This window comes from Neofelis nebulosa, chromosome 9 (assembly GCF_028018385.1).
Source record: "Neofelis nebulosa isolate mNeoNeb1 chromosome 9, mNeoNeb1.pri, whole genome shotgun sequence".
Lineage (NCBI taxonomy): Eukaryota > Metazoa > Chordata > Mammalia > Carnivora > Felidae > Neofelis > Neofelis nebulosa.
In genome coordinates this window covers 79,715,487-79,732,560 of record NC_080790.1, presented here as the reverse complement: position 1 = coordinate 79,732,560, position 17,074 = coordinate 79,715,487, and the positions used below count along the sequence as shown (strand labels likewise).

The 17,074-nt window shown below is 46.6% G+C and overlaps 1 protein-coding gene across 4 annotated transcripts in view; it reads left to right on the top strand.

Moving 5' to 3' along the window:
- Nucleotides 1-16,861, top strand: part of CRACDL (CRACD like) — a 140,933-nt gene extending 124,072 nt beyond the window's left edge. For all 4 annotated transcript variants that reach the window (XM_058684376.1, XM_058684375.1, XM_058684377.1 and 1 more), the window contains 3 exons: nucleotides 13,611-13,783; nucleotides 14,802-14,946; nucleotides 16,037-16,861. In XM_058684376.1, coding sequence (XP_058540359.1) covers nucleotides 13,611-13,783; nucleotides 14,802-14,946; nucleotides 16,037-16,179 — 461 coding nt within the window. In that variant the 3' untranslated portion in view covers nucleotides 16,180-16,861. The remainder of the gene's footprint in view (nucleotides 1-13,610; nucleotides 13,784-14,801; nucleotides 14,947-16,036) is intronic.
- Nucleotides 16,862-17,074: the final 213 nt, after the last annotated feature.

The following is a 17,074-nucleotide window of genomic DNA, read 5'->3' as shown; positions in this document are numbered from 1 at the left end:
ATAACCTCATGTAGGGACTGAAGACCCCTATGCACTTATCCCAGGGCTGGTGGGAGAAGAGTGCACTTGAAGAGAGACGGCAGCGTCTTCATGACAGAAGTGGGTGAGTGTCCTGGGCAGAGAGTGCCAAAAGCCTGAGCAGTAAGACCACAGTTGAGGACTGTGTGGGCATCAGTGGGGTGGTCCTGGGAGTAGATGTCCAGATACAAGGCAGGGGGCACTGGCTGATTTCAGGAGGGGAGGGTTCACCAGATCCTGGAGCGGTGGGGGGTGGAGGGTGGGGGCATCAGCCCAGTTCAGGAACTGGACCACCTGGTCAGACGGGTGCTCTGTGTCGCCAGAAGGCAGCATCATGGGCTCTCCAAGGCTCCCTCAGGCTGGAAGTTTGGAGCAGCATTGATATCACTGCTTCCCAGTGATGGACGCAAATTGGGGTCATCACCCCCACAGGTTCAGGTTGATGGGTGCAGGGTGAGCCCCAGACAATGGGAGTATTAAAGACTCCACAAGTGATTCTAATGTGTGGCTAACACTGAGAACGTCTGTTCTTGGGCAGCACTTTCTCAAACTTACAAATGTTTGTGAATCTCGTTAAAATGAAGACTCTGATTCTGATGGGGACATTACTGCTGGTGTACAGACCAACATTTGAGTAGCAAGGATCTAGATCTGCATTAACCAACATGGAACTGTTAGCCTCATATGTCTGTTTATATTACTTTATTTTTTTATGTAAACTCTCCCCCCCAACATGGGGCTCAAACTCACTATCAGTGAGTCTCATGCTCACTGACTGAGCCCACTGGGATCCCTAGCACGTGACTATTTAAATGTAAACTTGAATGAATTAAAATTAAATTTAAAACTTCAGTTTCTCAGTCATACTAGCCACATCTCAAGGACTCAGCAGCCCCATATCTCATGGCTAGCTGACAGCACAGAGATCATTTCCATCGCTGCAGAAAGTTCTGTCGGATGGCACTCTTTCAGGGCAAGTAGCATCTTCTTGACACCCTGTAAGGGTTGTGCTCTGTGCTGTTCCCAAAAATGTGCCTGCTGTCAAAGCATCATTACACTTTCACCTGTGTGTGTGTGTGTGTGTGTGTGTGTGTGTGTGTGTGTGTGTGTCTCCCTCACTACATCAGCTTCCCTTAGGGTCTACAGTGGATTTACTCACCACACTTATACACACTCTGTATAGTGACAATAATAGTTCATGTATATTATGCACTCACTAAGTGCCAAGGCTCATATTAAATGTTTTACATTTTAATTTGCAACAAGAATCCTATTTTATAAATGGGAAAGCTGGAACTTAGGCCAAAGAACTTGCCCAAGGGAACATAGCAGGTAAACTGTGGAGGGGAGTGTGGAGCCACGTAGACTACCTCTGCAGCCAGATGCTCTTCACTGTTATGCTATACTGTGGTGGTTCTCAAGTGAGGACAACTTTGTCCCCCGCAGACATTTGGCAGTATCTGGAGACATATTTGACTGTCATGACTGTGGTAAGAAGGAGGCACTACCAGCATCTCGTGGGCAGAGGTTAAACATACTGCAGTGCACGGGAAGGCCCCCAGCAACAAAGGATCATCCAGCCCCACCTGTCAGTAGTGCCAAAGCCAAGTAACTACTGTTTGCCACTCAGTGAGTAGATTATAACAGGGAGAAAATGGTATATAGGAAAGTTGTGGGGTCATACTCCTTACTATGAGAGGGTGTGTGATGTGGTGAATGAAGAGTAGAGGAAAAGCCTGCGTTTGGCAGTGTGACCCTGGACAAGTCCTTTACTCCATGAGATTCTGTGTTCCTGTCTCTGAAATGGGGATTGAAAGCAGGGTTGTGAGGTTCATTAGGAATATGGTATTGCTCTGAAAATCAAGACTGAATAAACCTGAGCTGTGAACACTTCTTGGGTGGGGAGAAGTTTCCCTACCTGTTCAGGGGGAGTGAGGGCAGCCCAGAGGTAAGAGAGGAAGGAAAAATCTAAGCTCTGTGTACAAGGGCTATCCCTCAAACTAATTACTTGTTCTCTGGTGACCACTTGAGAAAGATCTTGCAGAATTCCAGCTGCTCCTGGAGATCCGCAAAGAATCCAAAGTGAGGTGTTTGTGTACATTTTGAATTATAAGAGGGTGCCGTGTAATATAATAGTTTTGCTACCTTTTCTCCATCATCTGCTGTAGCTAAAAATTATCTTCAAATTAACAGTGCCTTTCCATCCCCATATCCTTGTAAGGTCCCCGTTATATTACCTGGCGGTTACTGGACAGCAGCTGTCTCTATGCTCAGAGTTGGACTTTGGTCACTGCCTTCTGCTTAGAGGCTGTTTTAATTGCACGGACAGTGGCAGTTAAGCAAATGGACTTTGAGTCCAAGCATGTGTATCACAACTCTGTGTCCTTGAACCTGTCTCTGGCTTCCTGGGTCTCCACTTTGAGATGTAGGGATCAGGGTGGGCAGCTTGGGAATGTCTGCCAGCCTTTACATGTGAAGGCTGGGCAGCTGCACCTGAAGTTCAGCAAAGAGCCTGGCAAAGCATCAAATGACTGGGGCACCCCCAATAAATGTGCTTGCATGTGACCAGGTTCCTGACCTCACACATCCAAATCCGAATACGATTCACAGTCGTTTTTAAAAATGTTTAGGTTTATTTTATTTTTTAGTTTATTTATTTATTTTGAGAGAGAGAGAGCAGAAGAAGATCAGAGAGAGGAAGAGAGAAAGAGAATCCCAAGCAGGCTCCACACTATCAGCACAGAGCCTGACAAGGGGCTTGAACTGACAAACCATGAAATCAATTACCTGAGCTGAAATCAAGAGTTGGAGGTGTAACCAACTGAACCACCCTGGTGCCCGACATGCATTGATTTTTGTTTATAAATGCTTTTTCACAGATTTTGCCTATGAGCAACAGAGTCTTAAAGCAGTTATAGCTAGTGCTGTAACAAGAAAAAAACCAGGCAGACCCCAGGACCCCCCCTGGGAAAAAGACTCACATCAGTTCCCACTATGGAGGCCTGCACAAATCCCTGCCCTGGGACAAGGACTGACCACTCTCCCCTGGTGAATATGCTGTGACATTGAGAAACCTGACTCCATCGGCCCTTTCACCAGGACTGAATCACTTATACAACCATAACTTCGTTATCAGCGTTGTTTGCCCTTCGTGGGTGAGCAAGTGTAAGATGTTCCCTAGAGACTTCCCACAATACCAGGGTAAAGGGCACAGTCTTGGCCTTCACAGGTTCTCACCTCTTATGATAGAAACAAGCTACCCGGACCATTTAAAACAACAGTGGCATTTTTTTTTCCTGCCATGGGGTTTGAAGATCATGAGAGAGACAATCTGTAGGTCTGAAGGTGGGTTTCAGGAGCTGGGGTGAGGAGGAGACCCTGGCAGCGCCTCCTGACCTTGGAATAGGGAACAGCGGTAAGGACAGTTTGGCCCCAGTGGCCAGCAAAGAGGCTCCCAGACATAGTAGCTGCCCTCCTTGAGAGCTCCATTTTGCCAGGGGGCTGTGAAGAGAGTGTTTAGAGAGGCAAGTTCTCTGCCCTTGCTGATCTGTGGGGTCTTATTTAGGAGAGGAAATGGAGAACGGATTCAGGATAAGCCTTCAGAGGATGGAGGGAAGAGGGAGATTCGTGGGGTGATGGAGGACAGCAGTAGGAAGGCAAGTGGGCCAAGGACCTCAGGGTGCTTTTGAGGTCTGAGGGGAAGTGAAGAGGATGGGAAGCTTCTGCTGACCAGGGAGAGGGCATCCATGAGAGAACCCTCACTCCCTCTGGCAGTAGCCTTGCCTAACTGCAGTGTGGAAATAGCTCCACAGTGCAGACTTGCCTCGTTTCTGTATTTCGACAGGGACCCGGACTCCTTCCTGGTTGCTATCCAAGCACCAAGCGAATCCCGGTTATCTTAGAGTAGTTTTTGTGGGTTGTTTTTGTTTTTGTTTTTAATTTTTACTGAAGAGTGATACATATGCAGAGAAATATACAGATCATGTGTGTCTCAGTGAATTTTCACACACCAAACACACCAGACAAGAAACAGAATGAGACCAGTACCCCAGAGGCCCCTTGTGTTTTCTGCCAGCAGGCTCTGGAACTCATTCCCAGACTGTGGAATATGTGCTAGCTGTCGAAGGATCCCTCAATCTCTGATTGCCCTTGCAGGAGACCCGGTGTGCAGTGCACTGGAGAGATGTGTTAGATTAGAAACAGCCTTCCTGTCTGTAGACTCAGCACTTGCCAAAGGGCCTGGTGCCTCGTGGGCACTCACCAGGTACAGTTGATTCTCATTATGTGTAGTAGTTATACTCCATAAAGTTGCTGTGAACAGTGAATTAGTGAATACTGAACCATTGCTCCTAGAAGAAAGAGTAGAAATCAGAGCTAGTGGGCCTCTGATTACAACATTTTGTCAAATGATCAGCAATACCCTTGTTTTATTTGTGTTTATGTTTAAGACACTGTATTGTATGTATTGTTGATTAATTATCATCCCACTCACAGCCAACAAAACTGAAACTCATGCCTGAATGAAGTTCATTTGATACACGTATTTTCTCTGTGACATACCTAACAGCCTTTTTGTGGTCAGGAACACCAGACAGCACTTTAGCACTAGACGTGGGAGCTATTTTACAGTAAAATCACCCCCAAAACCCCATAAAAATGCAAAAAATGTGGCACCAAGTATACCTCAAAAAGGACATTTGTTCACAGTATGAGAGCAGAAACAGGAAAGAAACAGAGTCTCATCAGCTGGGACCGTGCTTGTCCAAAGACTCGAATTTTTCACTTCTCTGCACATGTCTGCAAATTACCATGAATGGTCATAAGAACTGGTGTGGGCGTTACAAATACATTATAGTGAGTAGGCAAATTCACAAATATGGAATCCGCGAACAGTGAGGACTGACTGTATTGGTTAAATGGGAAAGGTAGGAATGGCAATTAGTTCAATCTGGAGGTGGAAATAGAACACAGCCCATCACACATATTCAGAATGGGAGCTTACTCTGTGAAAAGCCCTCACTCCCCAAATGCTCAGCACAGTTTTGAGACAAATGCTCACACAAGAATTAAAAGCCCAAGTTCCACTGTAAGATCACCCAGCCTGGCTCGTGGACAGAACTGGTGAAGAGCGACTGCAGACTTTGCAGGCATGTATTGATCAGGGGCTATCTGTGTAAGCTGAGATGGATAATCACTCAGTAAATGCTTAGAAAAACACCAAACCCTCAGCTTTCATATAGGAAGCCTGGCATATAGGAGCGTGTGGGTGGCTCAGTCGGTTAAGCATCCTACTGTTGGTTTTGGCTCAGGTCATGTTCTCACAGTTCATGAGTTCAAACCCCATATTGCGCTCTGTGCTGACAGCGAGGAGCCTTCTTGGGATTCTGTCTCCCTCTGTGTCTCTGCCTCTCCCCTGCTCATTCTTGATCTCTCCTCTCAAAAAAAAAAAAATATATATATATATACACACTCACACACATATATATACGTATATATGTGTATGTGTGTGTGTGTGTGTGTATAAACATTAAAAAAAAAAAAAGGAAGCCTGACATAAACCCTTAACATAGGTGAGGTCCCATGTGTCCCCAGAGCCCAGGACCCCACCCCCACTCCAGCAATCCCCTTAGTGTGTGTTTAGACACGTCATCACCTCCATGTAAACCAGGTCTGTGGCAGAAGACCTGAAGGGGAGGCAGAAACGGAGGATGTTTGCTGTTATTGAAACACCTAGGCACTGTTCTGGCTTCGGCTAATTGTGACAGATGTTAATGATACATGCACATTAGATCAGAAATCTTAGAGCGTAAACTCAGGCCTCTCCTTCCACAAAGAATGTTTTGCAAAGCTGGGAATGAGCCATTGATTCATATTTTTAAGATATTTAAAATGACAGCGTAACAGAAAAAGATTCCAAGAAGCATGCCAAAGTGTTAGCACACTCTCCTGGGTTATTGATTTATGGGAAATTTCCTTCTCCTTTATACTTTCATCTGTTTTCTGGATTTGTACAATGTGCATGTGTACTTTTATAAACAAGGAAGACATTTTGCGAAAGGAAAAAGATTCTTAAAAATTGTGGCTCCAAAAACTTTCAAGAGACGTAAGAATCCTGCTGTCCCACTGTGTGTTGGCTTAGGGCATAGATTTGCTTTATTTTTCTCAGCCAAAGGGCAGGAAATCCTGGTAGTTTACATCGTACAGCTCATTGCCTCTCACCCAGAAGACAGTCTTCATGACAACTCCCACCTTCCAGACTCAGCTGTCCTGCATGTCATATGGGATGTAGACCACTGTTGGAGTCCCAGCCTCAATTGCTCAGCGGGTCCTTATAGAAGTCTTTCCAAATGAAAGAAACAGTACCTCAAGGCTGAATTGTAATAGGCACCAAAAAGGGGGGGAACCCATCACTGACTAGCAAGTCAAAATGAAGTAGTAAGAAGCATCTGCCTCACAGAGGGCTGGTTGAATATATCTCTAGAAATGGTTTCACACTGAGGATCTTCTGAATGGTTAATTTTAAGTCTTCCTGTATACAAATAGCTCGGTTAAAATGCCAAACATGTGTCCAGAAACTGTGTGGTTTTCTTCCCCATTGTATTTAGAGTTGTGTGTGATAGGGTATTTTCAGAGTGATATATATGGTAGGCTCCTGGGCAGATGGATGAAAATTGGGCTGCCATCTTGGGCAGTGTGTAGCTGCATCAGGGTCTGTCTGCTAGCCAGCTGTCCACAGGGCATAGTGTCTACAAGGAGGAACAGAGTGCTATTCTAGAGAGTGTGGCTTCAGTGGGCACTGGGTTACTTGGGCCAGGCTCGTCCATGGCCTTGTTCAGACCTTGCTGGCCTTCCCACCCTCCCCAGCCCATGTGGGGCACAGCACATGCAGAGATGGCTAGGAGGAGGCCCCTGCCCTGATGGTGTGGCTCATGAGGAGACCAGGACACACAGAGCATCAAGAGTTAGTCTGCTTGGACTATTGCAGATCATGTCCTCAGGAACCAAGAGTCAGCCTGGCCACCTGGCCCAGTTAAAGGCTGGGAGACATCCCGGTGCTTGCTTCTGTTTTCTTATCATGGGAGAGGACATTGGTAAAGGGCTCATTGGTCTCCACCATGTCCTGGCTAGGATTTGACCAAAGTCTGCATCTCTTCTCAAGTGGGACTAACAACAACAAAATAACAACAGCACCCTTTGCGAGGGCAGCTCACACTCTTCAGCTTACAAGATGCCAGGCACTGTGCTAAGTGCCTTCTGTGGCTTATATCTCATTACACCTTTACCATCACTAAGGAGGTGTAGACAGCGCATGATGATCTCTTTCGGTCTTCAGTCACATTAGGAGAGGTACACACTGCTCCTTTCCTCATTTGACACCGAAATTGAGTGACAGAAAGATTCTGGAATTTGCCCCAAAGCACCTTGCTAGCCCGAGGCCTTAATCTTAGACATGGAGGCCCCAGGGCCACATCAGTAGCTGCTCCGTTTCCTGGCCCCAAGGAGGAAGCAGTCCTCATTACCACAGCCTACTGAACCAACCACAAGAACAAACTCTCTTGGAGATGAATGCTTGAACAATAAATATACTTTTTAAACCAAACCCTTGAAGAAGGAGAATGTGTTAAGAAGAAAGAAGGAATCTGGAGAAAATCTAATGTATAAACTTCTCATAGCCTCCCTCTTTGACAGAATCATATCCTCAAAATAACAGCAACAAAAATAATTTTCCTGATCAAAAGTTGCCCTCATGTGAAATTAAGTTATTTAGGGCAAGCGTTGTGGCTGTTACAGCTTCCTGCATCGAAAGTGTTGTGTCTTCCAGAAGTTTTACTCTACATATGCTGTACAGCAGATCAAATTTGCTGTCTTCCTTTCCAGGGGAGACGTGTTTGGGGGAGTCCATCTCTTTCAGACTCTCTGTAAAGGAGATCACACAGATACAGACATGAATCAGTGGTTTCCTGTGCGTGAGAAACGCTCCTGGGCTGTTGGTTGCAAACCCAGGCACACCCAACTGCTTAAAAACCTGTTGTCAAGTGGGGAGGAGAAATTGAGATGTCAGAGCCCTTTAGCCAAATCCCCAGAAGATTAAGGCTGTCTGTGTATTGAGGCAGAAAGGAGTAAACAAAGGAGTGTTTTCAGCTCCTTTTATTTAATCTGCTGCCACATCTATATTAGCCTGGGATTAATGACATTTTGAACGTGTTTAATCTCAGAAGCTTTTTTTATGGTTGAACCTTGACCCTGAATATTCATGCAGTAGAGCGGTCACATAGTAAGATACTTGGCACCTGCAACCTGCCTTATCCTACACATTACCTGTGTCTTCATTCCTCTCCCCTCCCTCCCCTTGTGGAGTATAGCACATGCCCCACAGTCCTTGCCCCTGCTGTGGCACCATGTGCAGGGAATGGGAGTGCAGACCAGAGTAGCCAGCTGGGCAGCTGGGTCTTCTGCCACAGAGCAGAATAGCTCTTTACCCAGCCGCTCTGCCTGCACTCACCTGGCACAGGCACTTCCATGTGGGCTCTGTGAGGCTCCAGGTGGAATCCTGGGCCTCTCTGAACCATGGTAGGAAGCTTCCTTCCCAGTGCCTGGAATTTCTCCCACCATTCCTGTGCCCTCCACCCATGAGGCTGGTCCTGAACTGTCCTGTGAAAGGGTCTGGAGGCCGTCAGGGTCCCTCTGGCCCACTCGCATTCCTGACATGACAAGGAATGAAGGGGTAAGGAGAGAGCACCAAATACCGAATACAAGGAGAGGCCACCACTCAGGGAAAAGAAATAGGAACCAAAGAAGAAAAATGGTTGCCGAAAAATCTCGGCCGTGCGCCTGGCCCAGTGCTTGGTGGCACTGCCATTGTAGGTTGTTTGATGTCACACTGGCACAGCAGGGCATGGGTGCAGAGCTCACTCTGTCCCATGAGCCTGCCCATGAATGCCTGACACAGGTGTACACACTCACACACAAAGTACAGCTGCCCACTGACAGGCAAAGCCGAGGCCAGTGAGCCTTCTTTGCTTGCAAAGAAATCTGCCAGCATGCTCTCCATGTAAGGAAAGAAAAGCCACCTCTTGCCAAGCCGAACCTAGCTGCATTGATTACAAGACCGCAGTTCCTATGACCAAACTGGACAGAATAGGATTTGTCTCTGGTCCAGTGAGCTGTCAGCCTTGAGCCTGGTCTAGGAGGGCCCCCAGCCTTGCTGTAGGCCTCCATTTTATTTTATTTTTTATTTTATGTTTGAGAGAGAGAGGATGCAAGGGAGTCGGAGACAGGAGGGGCAAGCGAGAGAGAGAGGGACAGAGAGAGAGAGAGAAGCAGGGCTCACCCAAAGCAAGACTTAAGCTCACCAATGTGGGGCTGGAACTCAGGAACTGTGAGATCATGACCTGAGCCCAAGTCCGATGCTTAACAACTAAGCCACCCAGCCGCCCTTGCTCTAGGCCCCTGATCCGCATGGTCCCTAGGAATGCTACATAGCCCCTGTATAACCTTTTCCAGTGAGTTTTTAAATACTCTTTTTTGGCCCAAATAGGGTATAGAAATTCCTCAGAGCTGTCTTGTACCCTCGTGGTGAGAATGACACATGTGTCACTTGCCCTACACAGACCTGAGGGACTGGAGAGCCACCCAGAGCACTGGCCCCAGAGGTGCGGGGCCACTGTGGCATTTCGTAGCTGCCATTCAGCCTCTAGGTTAAAACTTGGGATGGAAATTTTCTCTCTGTGTATCTGTAGTCTTGACAGAATTATTCAGAATATTCTGTTGACTAAGGTAATGAGTTTAAACCTGTAGTAAAATCCCTCTCTCCAGTCAGCCTGTGCTGTGGCAAAGGCTCCTGAGCAGCAAGCATGTGTAGGACAGAGCAGGCAGGACGGCACCACCACACATCTCATTCCGGCCAGGACCAAATGGAGGGCACAACTGTCATTGAGTGTGAGGAAAATATCAAAGGAGAAATGGAACGAAATCTTCTTAAGAAAAAAGTTAAAAGTCCAGGGGCACCTGGGTGGCTCAGTCGGTTAAGCGTCTGACTCTTGGTTTTGGCTCAGGTCATGATCTCATGGTTCGTGAGTTCGAGCCCCCACATCGGGCTCTGTGCTGTTGGCATGGAGCCGGCTTCAGATCCTCTGTGTGTCCCCGCCCTTCCGCCTCCCTGCCCACTGCTGCTCACTAGCGCACTCTGTCTCTCTCTCTGTCTCTGAAAAATAAAAGAAAAACGTTAAAAGTCTAGAAAGACCATGAGGTTTCCCTGGAATGAGAGATTGAGATTAAGGTAAGAGAAATGCAGACTTTCTGTAAAACACGGAACCACCTTCTGTGTGCTAGGCAATCACTGGGTTCTTCAGATGAGATATAAAATGTAAAACAACATCATAAATGAGCTAATATTAGGACACTACATGGTGCATAGTCTGCAGAGTGTGTCTGTTAAATAAATAAGAAGTTCTAATGACTGAAAGCATATATCAGTGAGGCAGACAGTGAGCCAAGAAGTGGGGTAAATCTCTTAAGAGAGATTAGGAGAGGGAGAGCATATTCATCTAGGCTGACCAGACAGGCTGACCAGAGTAGGCTTCATGGAGAAGGCAGCATCTGGGCAGGCCCTTCATGGGCAAGTAGGGATGATTCTGGAACAGGGTGTCTAATCCCTGTCACCTCCTGGACTGTGGCCATAGCCTCCTTCCTCACCTCATAGCCTCCTATCCCTCCCCAGTCTGACTTCCTCTCCACACAGCCTTCAGAGTGTGCCCTTGGTTCAAACCCCAGGACTCCCCATTACAGACAGGAAAAAGGCCAAGAAGACCCTTCTCAGTCTGTCCCTTCATGATCCATCAGCCCCTCTCAGCCAGCCTGCCTACTGTTCTGCCTTCTGCCCCTTCCACCTAGGAGGCCTTATGGTGCCCCTCTGTTCAGCCTGGAAGGTTCCTTCTCCAGGTCCCAACCCAGACAGCACCTTACCCACCACCTACCAGTGTTAGGCCCTTCATCCACCCAGCACTTGGTAAACTGTAGCATCTTCCAATTTCCACTACAGTTGCTTGTTTGTGTTTAGTTTCCCGCACTAGATTTTGAGATTTTGAAAGAACAGGACAATTGGCTGCTTATTTTTCCACCTTAGCATTTAGCACAGTCCTTGCACATAGGAAATGCCAAAGGGAGGGAGGGATGGAGGGAGGGAGGAAGAACAAAGGGAAGGAGAAGGAGGAGAGCAGAAATGTTGAGATCTGGCTAATAGAAATGATTGTACATTTAGAAGTAGTCTGAGCAAATCTGAGTTTTGAAGTCAAGCGTGGAACAGAGAGAACATTTTGAAGAAGGAGCGATGAAGGCTGAGGATCAGGAGCAAGGAGGAATTCCCAGGTTTGGGAGCAAGAGTCCGACAAGGACCCGGAGCAGGAGGGAGACACCCAAGGAGGACAGGCCTCCCAGGCAAGGTTAACACAGTTCCATCAGTACAAGGGGTAGAGCAGGTAGAGAACTTGGAGACCTCAGGATTTACAGTTCAATGGTCAGGTGGATGGAGAGAGCAGCGCTCATGTTGTGGCTGGGTCAGGCATTAGCTGAAGAGACACAGGCAGAGGCCATTGGAGGTGGAGGGTGGAGGAGAACAGAGGACTCGGGCTTCATGGGGATGATGAGGCTTAGTGGTGACAGTTCTTTTCAAGCTGTGGGAGACCCAAGCACTTTGCAAAGCAGCAGAGAAGAGGTCAGCTGCTAGGGAGAGCCTGAAGAAGCAAGAAGGGGCAAGGGATAAATGAAAGAGATAGAGCAGGGCTCCCTGGGGACCAGCAGGGTGGAGGCTTCAGGGAGCAGCCAGGAGAAGAGTGGGAGCCATTCCCGGCTGTCCAGTCCAGGAAGAGGTCAGCATGTGAAGCCAGAGGCCCTTCTCAACTCTGACGAGAGACCGAAGCTTGCAGCGCAGGGGCTCCTGTCCCCTGCCCCTCTTTGGTGACCGGGGGGCTGAGAGAAAGACTGCAGGTTAAACTGGAGACAGAAACAAGAACAAATAGAGTAATATCCTATCACGTCAGAGCCAGGGGTGGTATATGTCAAGCCACCAAGAACGAGAGGTCATCACAGATACCTGCAGGCATTGCTGCGACATGGGCCCTGCCTTCACCTTGCTGACCAAGGTGCACTGTGTAGAAGGGAAAGCGGTCAGGGGCCAGGCATCTGGGGATACACTTCTGTCTTTGTTTTCTGAGGTAGCAGGCAAACATTCAGAAAGGCGGGCTTGTGGGGAACCTTTGGATTCGGTGTACTTTTTTTTTTTAATGTTTCTTTATTTTTGAGAGAGAGGGAACATGAGCGGGGGAGGGGTAGAGAGGGAAGGAGACAGTGGATCCAAAGCAGCCTCTGTGCTAACAGCAGAGAGCTCGATGCAGGACTTGAACTCACAAACTGTGAGATCATGACCTGAGCCGATGCTGCTTAACCAGCTGAGCCACCCAGACACCCTGGATTCGGTGTACTTTTGATATGCCTGTGAGAAGCCACTATTTAAGTCATAGATTTCCTTGAAGAGTGTAAGCTTGCTTCTTTTTTCTGTGGATAAAGATAATAAATTTTCATCAAAGAAAATATGCAAATACAGAGATAAAAAGAGGGACTCATAGAGGCTCTTAGGTGGCTCAGTCAGTTAAGCATCCAACTTTAGTTCAGATCATGATCTCATAGTTTGTGAGTTCAAGCCCTGCATCATGCTCTGTGCTGGCAGCTCAGAGTCTGGAGCCTGCTTCAGATTTTGTGTCTCCCTCTCTCTGCACCCCTCCCATACTCACACTCTGTCTTTCTCTCTCTAAAAAATAAATAAACATTAAAAAAAATTTTTTTAGGGGCACCTGGGTGGCTCAGTCAGTTAAGCATCTGACTCTTGATCTCGGCTCAGGTCATGCTTTTACATTTGTGGGTTCAAGCCCTGCTTTGGGCTCTGTGCTGACAGTACAGAGCCCGCTTGGATTCTCTCTCTCCCTCTCTCTCTGCTCCTACCCTGCTCACACTCTATCTTTCTCTCTCAAAAATAAAAAAAAAAAAAACATTAAAAAAAATTTTTTTAATAAACAAAGTCACTATTTCTGTTTTCTCTAGAACATTAAGGAAACCAACTGTGGCTAGTTTTGGTGTCACTCTCCACAAAAGGAAGGTTATGCTTACAATTAAAAAAATAATAATAGTGTGTCTACAAAACTTCCAAGAAAATCAGGAATCACATAGTATGTACTAGCCCAAAATGCCAGGCTTATATTAAAGAAATCTTATTTATATACTGATTTTTATCTCATTCCAGAAAGTATCCTGTGGGAGGAATGTGGCTTTTAAATGTGCATATAGGAGCAGTTGCATTTAATTTTTTGTGGCTCAGACTAGAGGAGCATCATCTGTTTGATGCATCTTTAAGTGAGAAAACCAAGTCCCCTGAAGAAAAGCAATGATCTCACCAGAGAAGCTTCCCAGACCCTCTCTCCTCCTCCCTCATACACCCTGGCCTCCAGCTCCTCTGTGCAGTATTCTCTGTGTGGGAGATGCCAAGGTGAGACTGGACAGGGGCTGGGCTGTTTTGCATAATCTTGTGTCTTTACCCACAGAGAAGGGTCCACCTCCTGCAGCCGAGGGCCAGCCTGCACCACCCTGGATCACCATTGCTCGGCAGAAACGGCGAGGGACCCCCAACCAGCCCCCTAACCAGGAAGACAAGCCTGGGGTCCGTACCCTGAAGTCAGAAATAGGAAAGCAAGCCAAGGCGCCCGAGAGAGCCCAGGTGCTTAGAGCAAATGTTTTCTGTCTCTATAGATAGAGGGTGGGACTAGCCAGCTAGAGCTGAGGCCCAGCACCCCACACATTCTGCGTGTTCATTATAGAGACCCTTGCCTCTGACGATTGCTAATGGGTGCCCTCGGTGTGAGCTGGACTGTTAGAAGTGGGTGGATCGCTTAGGCAGCTCGCCGCGCCCTGCCCCCTGGGCAACACAGCTCAGCCTCTGGAGAAATGGAATGGGGTTGAAATAACTTCTCAGATGCGTGGTGACCATGTCAGCAGCTCCATCTCGGCTCGTTGCATGGTAATGGACAAGCCCTGCTTTTGCTGCTATGCTGGCCACCTGCTGGGGCTTCTTGTTCCTCACCTAGGGCTGCAGGGCTGGAACCTGGGTTTCCACTTCACACTCTGCACTGAAACAGCTTTTTCAACCCCAGGCATCTATGCTCACAAGCAGGATGAGACCCTCAGCTTCTGTATTCCCCCTAATAGCCACCATGATAAACCCATAAGCGTGTTTCAGCCATGTGAGGAAATGAGCCCCGGCCTCCAACAGCATCTGTTTTCCTTTGTTTGAACCCAAACCTCCATCGTACCCAGCCCTGAAACCCTGCATGCAGACTAAGGGAATTTCTAAAGTGAATACTAACCAATGATGTTGGTTTGGGGCATCCATGTTCATACCAGGTGTCATAAAAATTTCAAAACTATTTCCAAACAATTCATTATGACTTTTAAATGGAATCCCTGCCATCTGACACGCAGGGCTGAGGCCAGGTGTGGGGACAGGGCAGAAGCCACGACGTCTGTGTGGGCATAGCAGAAGGCCCCACACTCGCCTGAGTCTGACATTCTAAAGGCTCCTCTCAGCAAGGGCACAAATTAGAGCTCTGCCAAGAAAGTACCAGTGGCATGACTCAGCTCAGCAGAGAAGTTCTGTGGCCCCGCTGCTGTTGGTCATGTTTGCCCCCTCTCAGAGTGTCAGTGACCAGACAGAGGGTGTCTCTCTTGTGTCCTAATAGGAGCCCATGAAGCAAGCTGACTTTGTCCGCAGCAAGTCTTTCCTGATTGCTCCTGCCAAACCCACTGTGGACCGGAGGCAGGGGACAAAGCTTCGCCTCCAGGAGGGGCTGCAAAGAGGAATCTCCTTGTCCCATCAGAACTTGGGTATGAAACCTGCAAGCAGTACCAAATACAGTTAAAACCTTGTTTTGCGAGCACAGTTTGTTCTGGGAACATGTTTGTCATCCAAAGCACTCATATATCAAAGCAAATTTCAAGAACCATTGGCTCAGTTTTGACTATGTGATGTTCGGCATCACGAACTACTCATATTGCAAGACATCGCTCGTTTATCAAGTTAAAATTTATCAGAAATGTTTATTCATCTTGTGGAACACTTGGGACACTCGCAGAACAAGTTACTTACAATCCAAGGTTTTACTTTGAAATATGTTTCCAGCACTGGTCCTGCTTTTCTTGTTTTCTTTTCTGAATTACTTTGCCACATTGATTTTTTAAATGGCTTTTGCTGAGATGTCACTTCCATGTCATAACACTCACCCATTTCCAGTGTACAATTCAGCAAGTGTATATTGACAGTAAGTGTATATTTACTGACTTGTACAACCATCACAATCCAATTTTAGAACACTTCCCTCACCCTAAAAAGAAACTCATGCCCATTTACAGTCATTCACCGTTCCCAACCCTAGGGCTAGGTAACCACTAATCTACTTTCTGTCTCCATATACTTGCCTTTGGGGACATTTCTTATAAATAGAGTCATAAAATATGTGTTCTTTTATAGGTAGCTTTCTTTCACCAAGCATAGTGTTTTTGAGAATCATCTCTGCTATCGCATCAGTATTTTAAAATCTATTTTTAATAGATTTAATAGATTTAAAATCATACAACAAAATCTACCATCCTGGCCATTTTTAAGTATACAGTTTGGCAGTGTTAAGAATATTTGCACTGTTGTGCAAACTGATCTGCAGAGTTTCTGCAGTTTTATTCTGAAAGTTTCTCTTACCTCACTGTGTTGCTGGAACCATTTTGAGCCTACCGTTCTTAAGTCTTTTTATTACATAAATTATTCTATGCTTGAGTCTTCTTTACGTGTTTACACATTAATAGATTTTTGTGTTTGAGACCACAGCTAAGACCTTGACGTATATTTTAAAGAAACGCAAGAGGCTTAAGTGGAAATCCAAACTCATTTCTCATGTTTCTGTTTGTTTTGTCTTCTTTCCAGCGGCTCAGTCTGCAGTGATGACGGAGAAAGAATTGCATCAGCTGAAGAGAGCCAGTTATGCCAGTGCAGATCAGCCATCCTGGATGGAACTTGCCAGAAAGAAATCTCAAGCTTGGAGTGACATGCCCCAAATTATAAAATAGGCTGACAGCCTGCTGCTAAAGAACGTCCACTACCTTGACGGGTCACTTACTTAAAAACTGCCAGTGAATCAAGGCAAACAAACTGTGAAACCGAAGAGTGATTTTATCAAGTTATGGGAGAGCGAGCCTGGGGAAGAGGAAGGAACCAGGCCAACAAAGACAGACACACAGCCACAATCCTGGGCCAGAGGTGCCCTAAAACAAGAGCACCATTGAAAAGGGCCAGCAACAAGGTCCTGTGCCCAAAGGTATGAATATGAGTCTTTGAGAATTGCCTTCATAAAGAGGGCTTGGCAGGAAGAAAACAGAAGTGAGCAGTGAAAGCCTTAGTCGGAAGCGCCTGCAAGGACAAAGGGGAAGGTCTTCCAGGAGAACGTGTGTCTGTGCTTCCACCTGAGGTCAACTTGTGTCTCCGGGTGTGGTCTTGCCTGTGGATCCTGTCTTCTTTCAATGTTTACTATTAGGCATGACATTTTTGGTAAAACAGGGATGCCGTTTCCAAGAGCAGCTATTAAACAGTTTTCCTGAAGACAGTCTCTCTAAGAAGGAGCAGAAGGAACATAGCCGGGTTCATCAATTCATAGACTGTTTCCAAAAATAATTTTTAAACTTTTCCACAAGGCATCTGTGTCCTTAACCATTGCACAATGCATTGCCTGTTCAATAAAAGGTTTCAAACATGCCTCTGTCCTATGTGTAAATGTTCTTTCTAGTCACACTTGGAGAATGTCCTCCAGCAGTGAGTGAAATGCGATGTGTGGAGTTTCGGTTAGTATATGTATCATTCAGAGTCTCAGTTGGGTTGGTTTGGGGGTTTGGGTTTTTTGAGATTCCTTTTTTCCAATAAAATTTTCAGTGTTTATTTTTGGAAATCAGAAGATAATGTAGGTTTTTT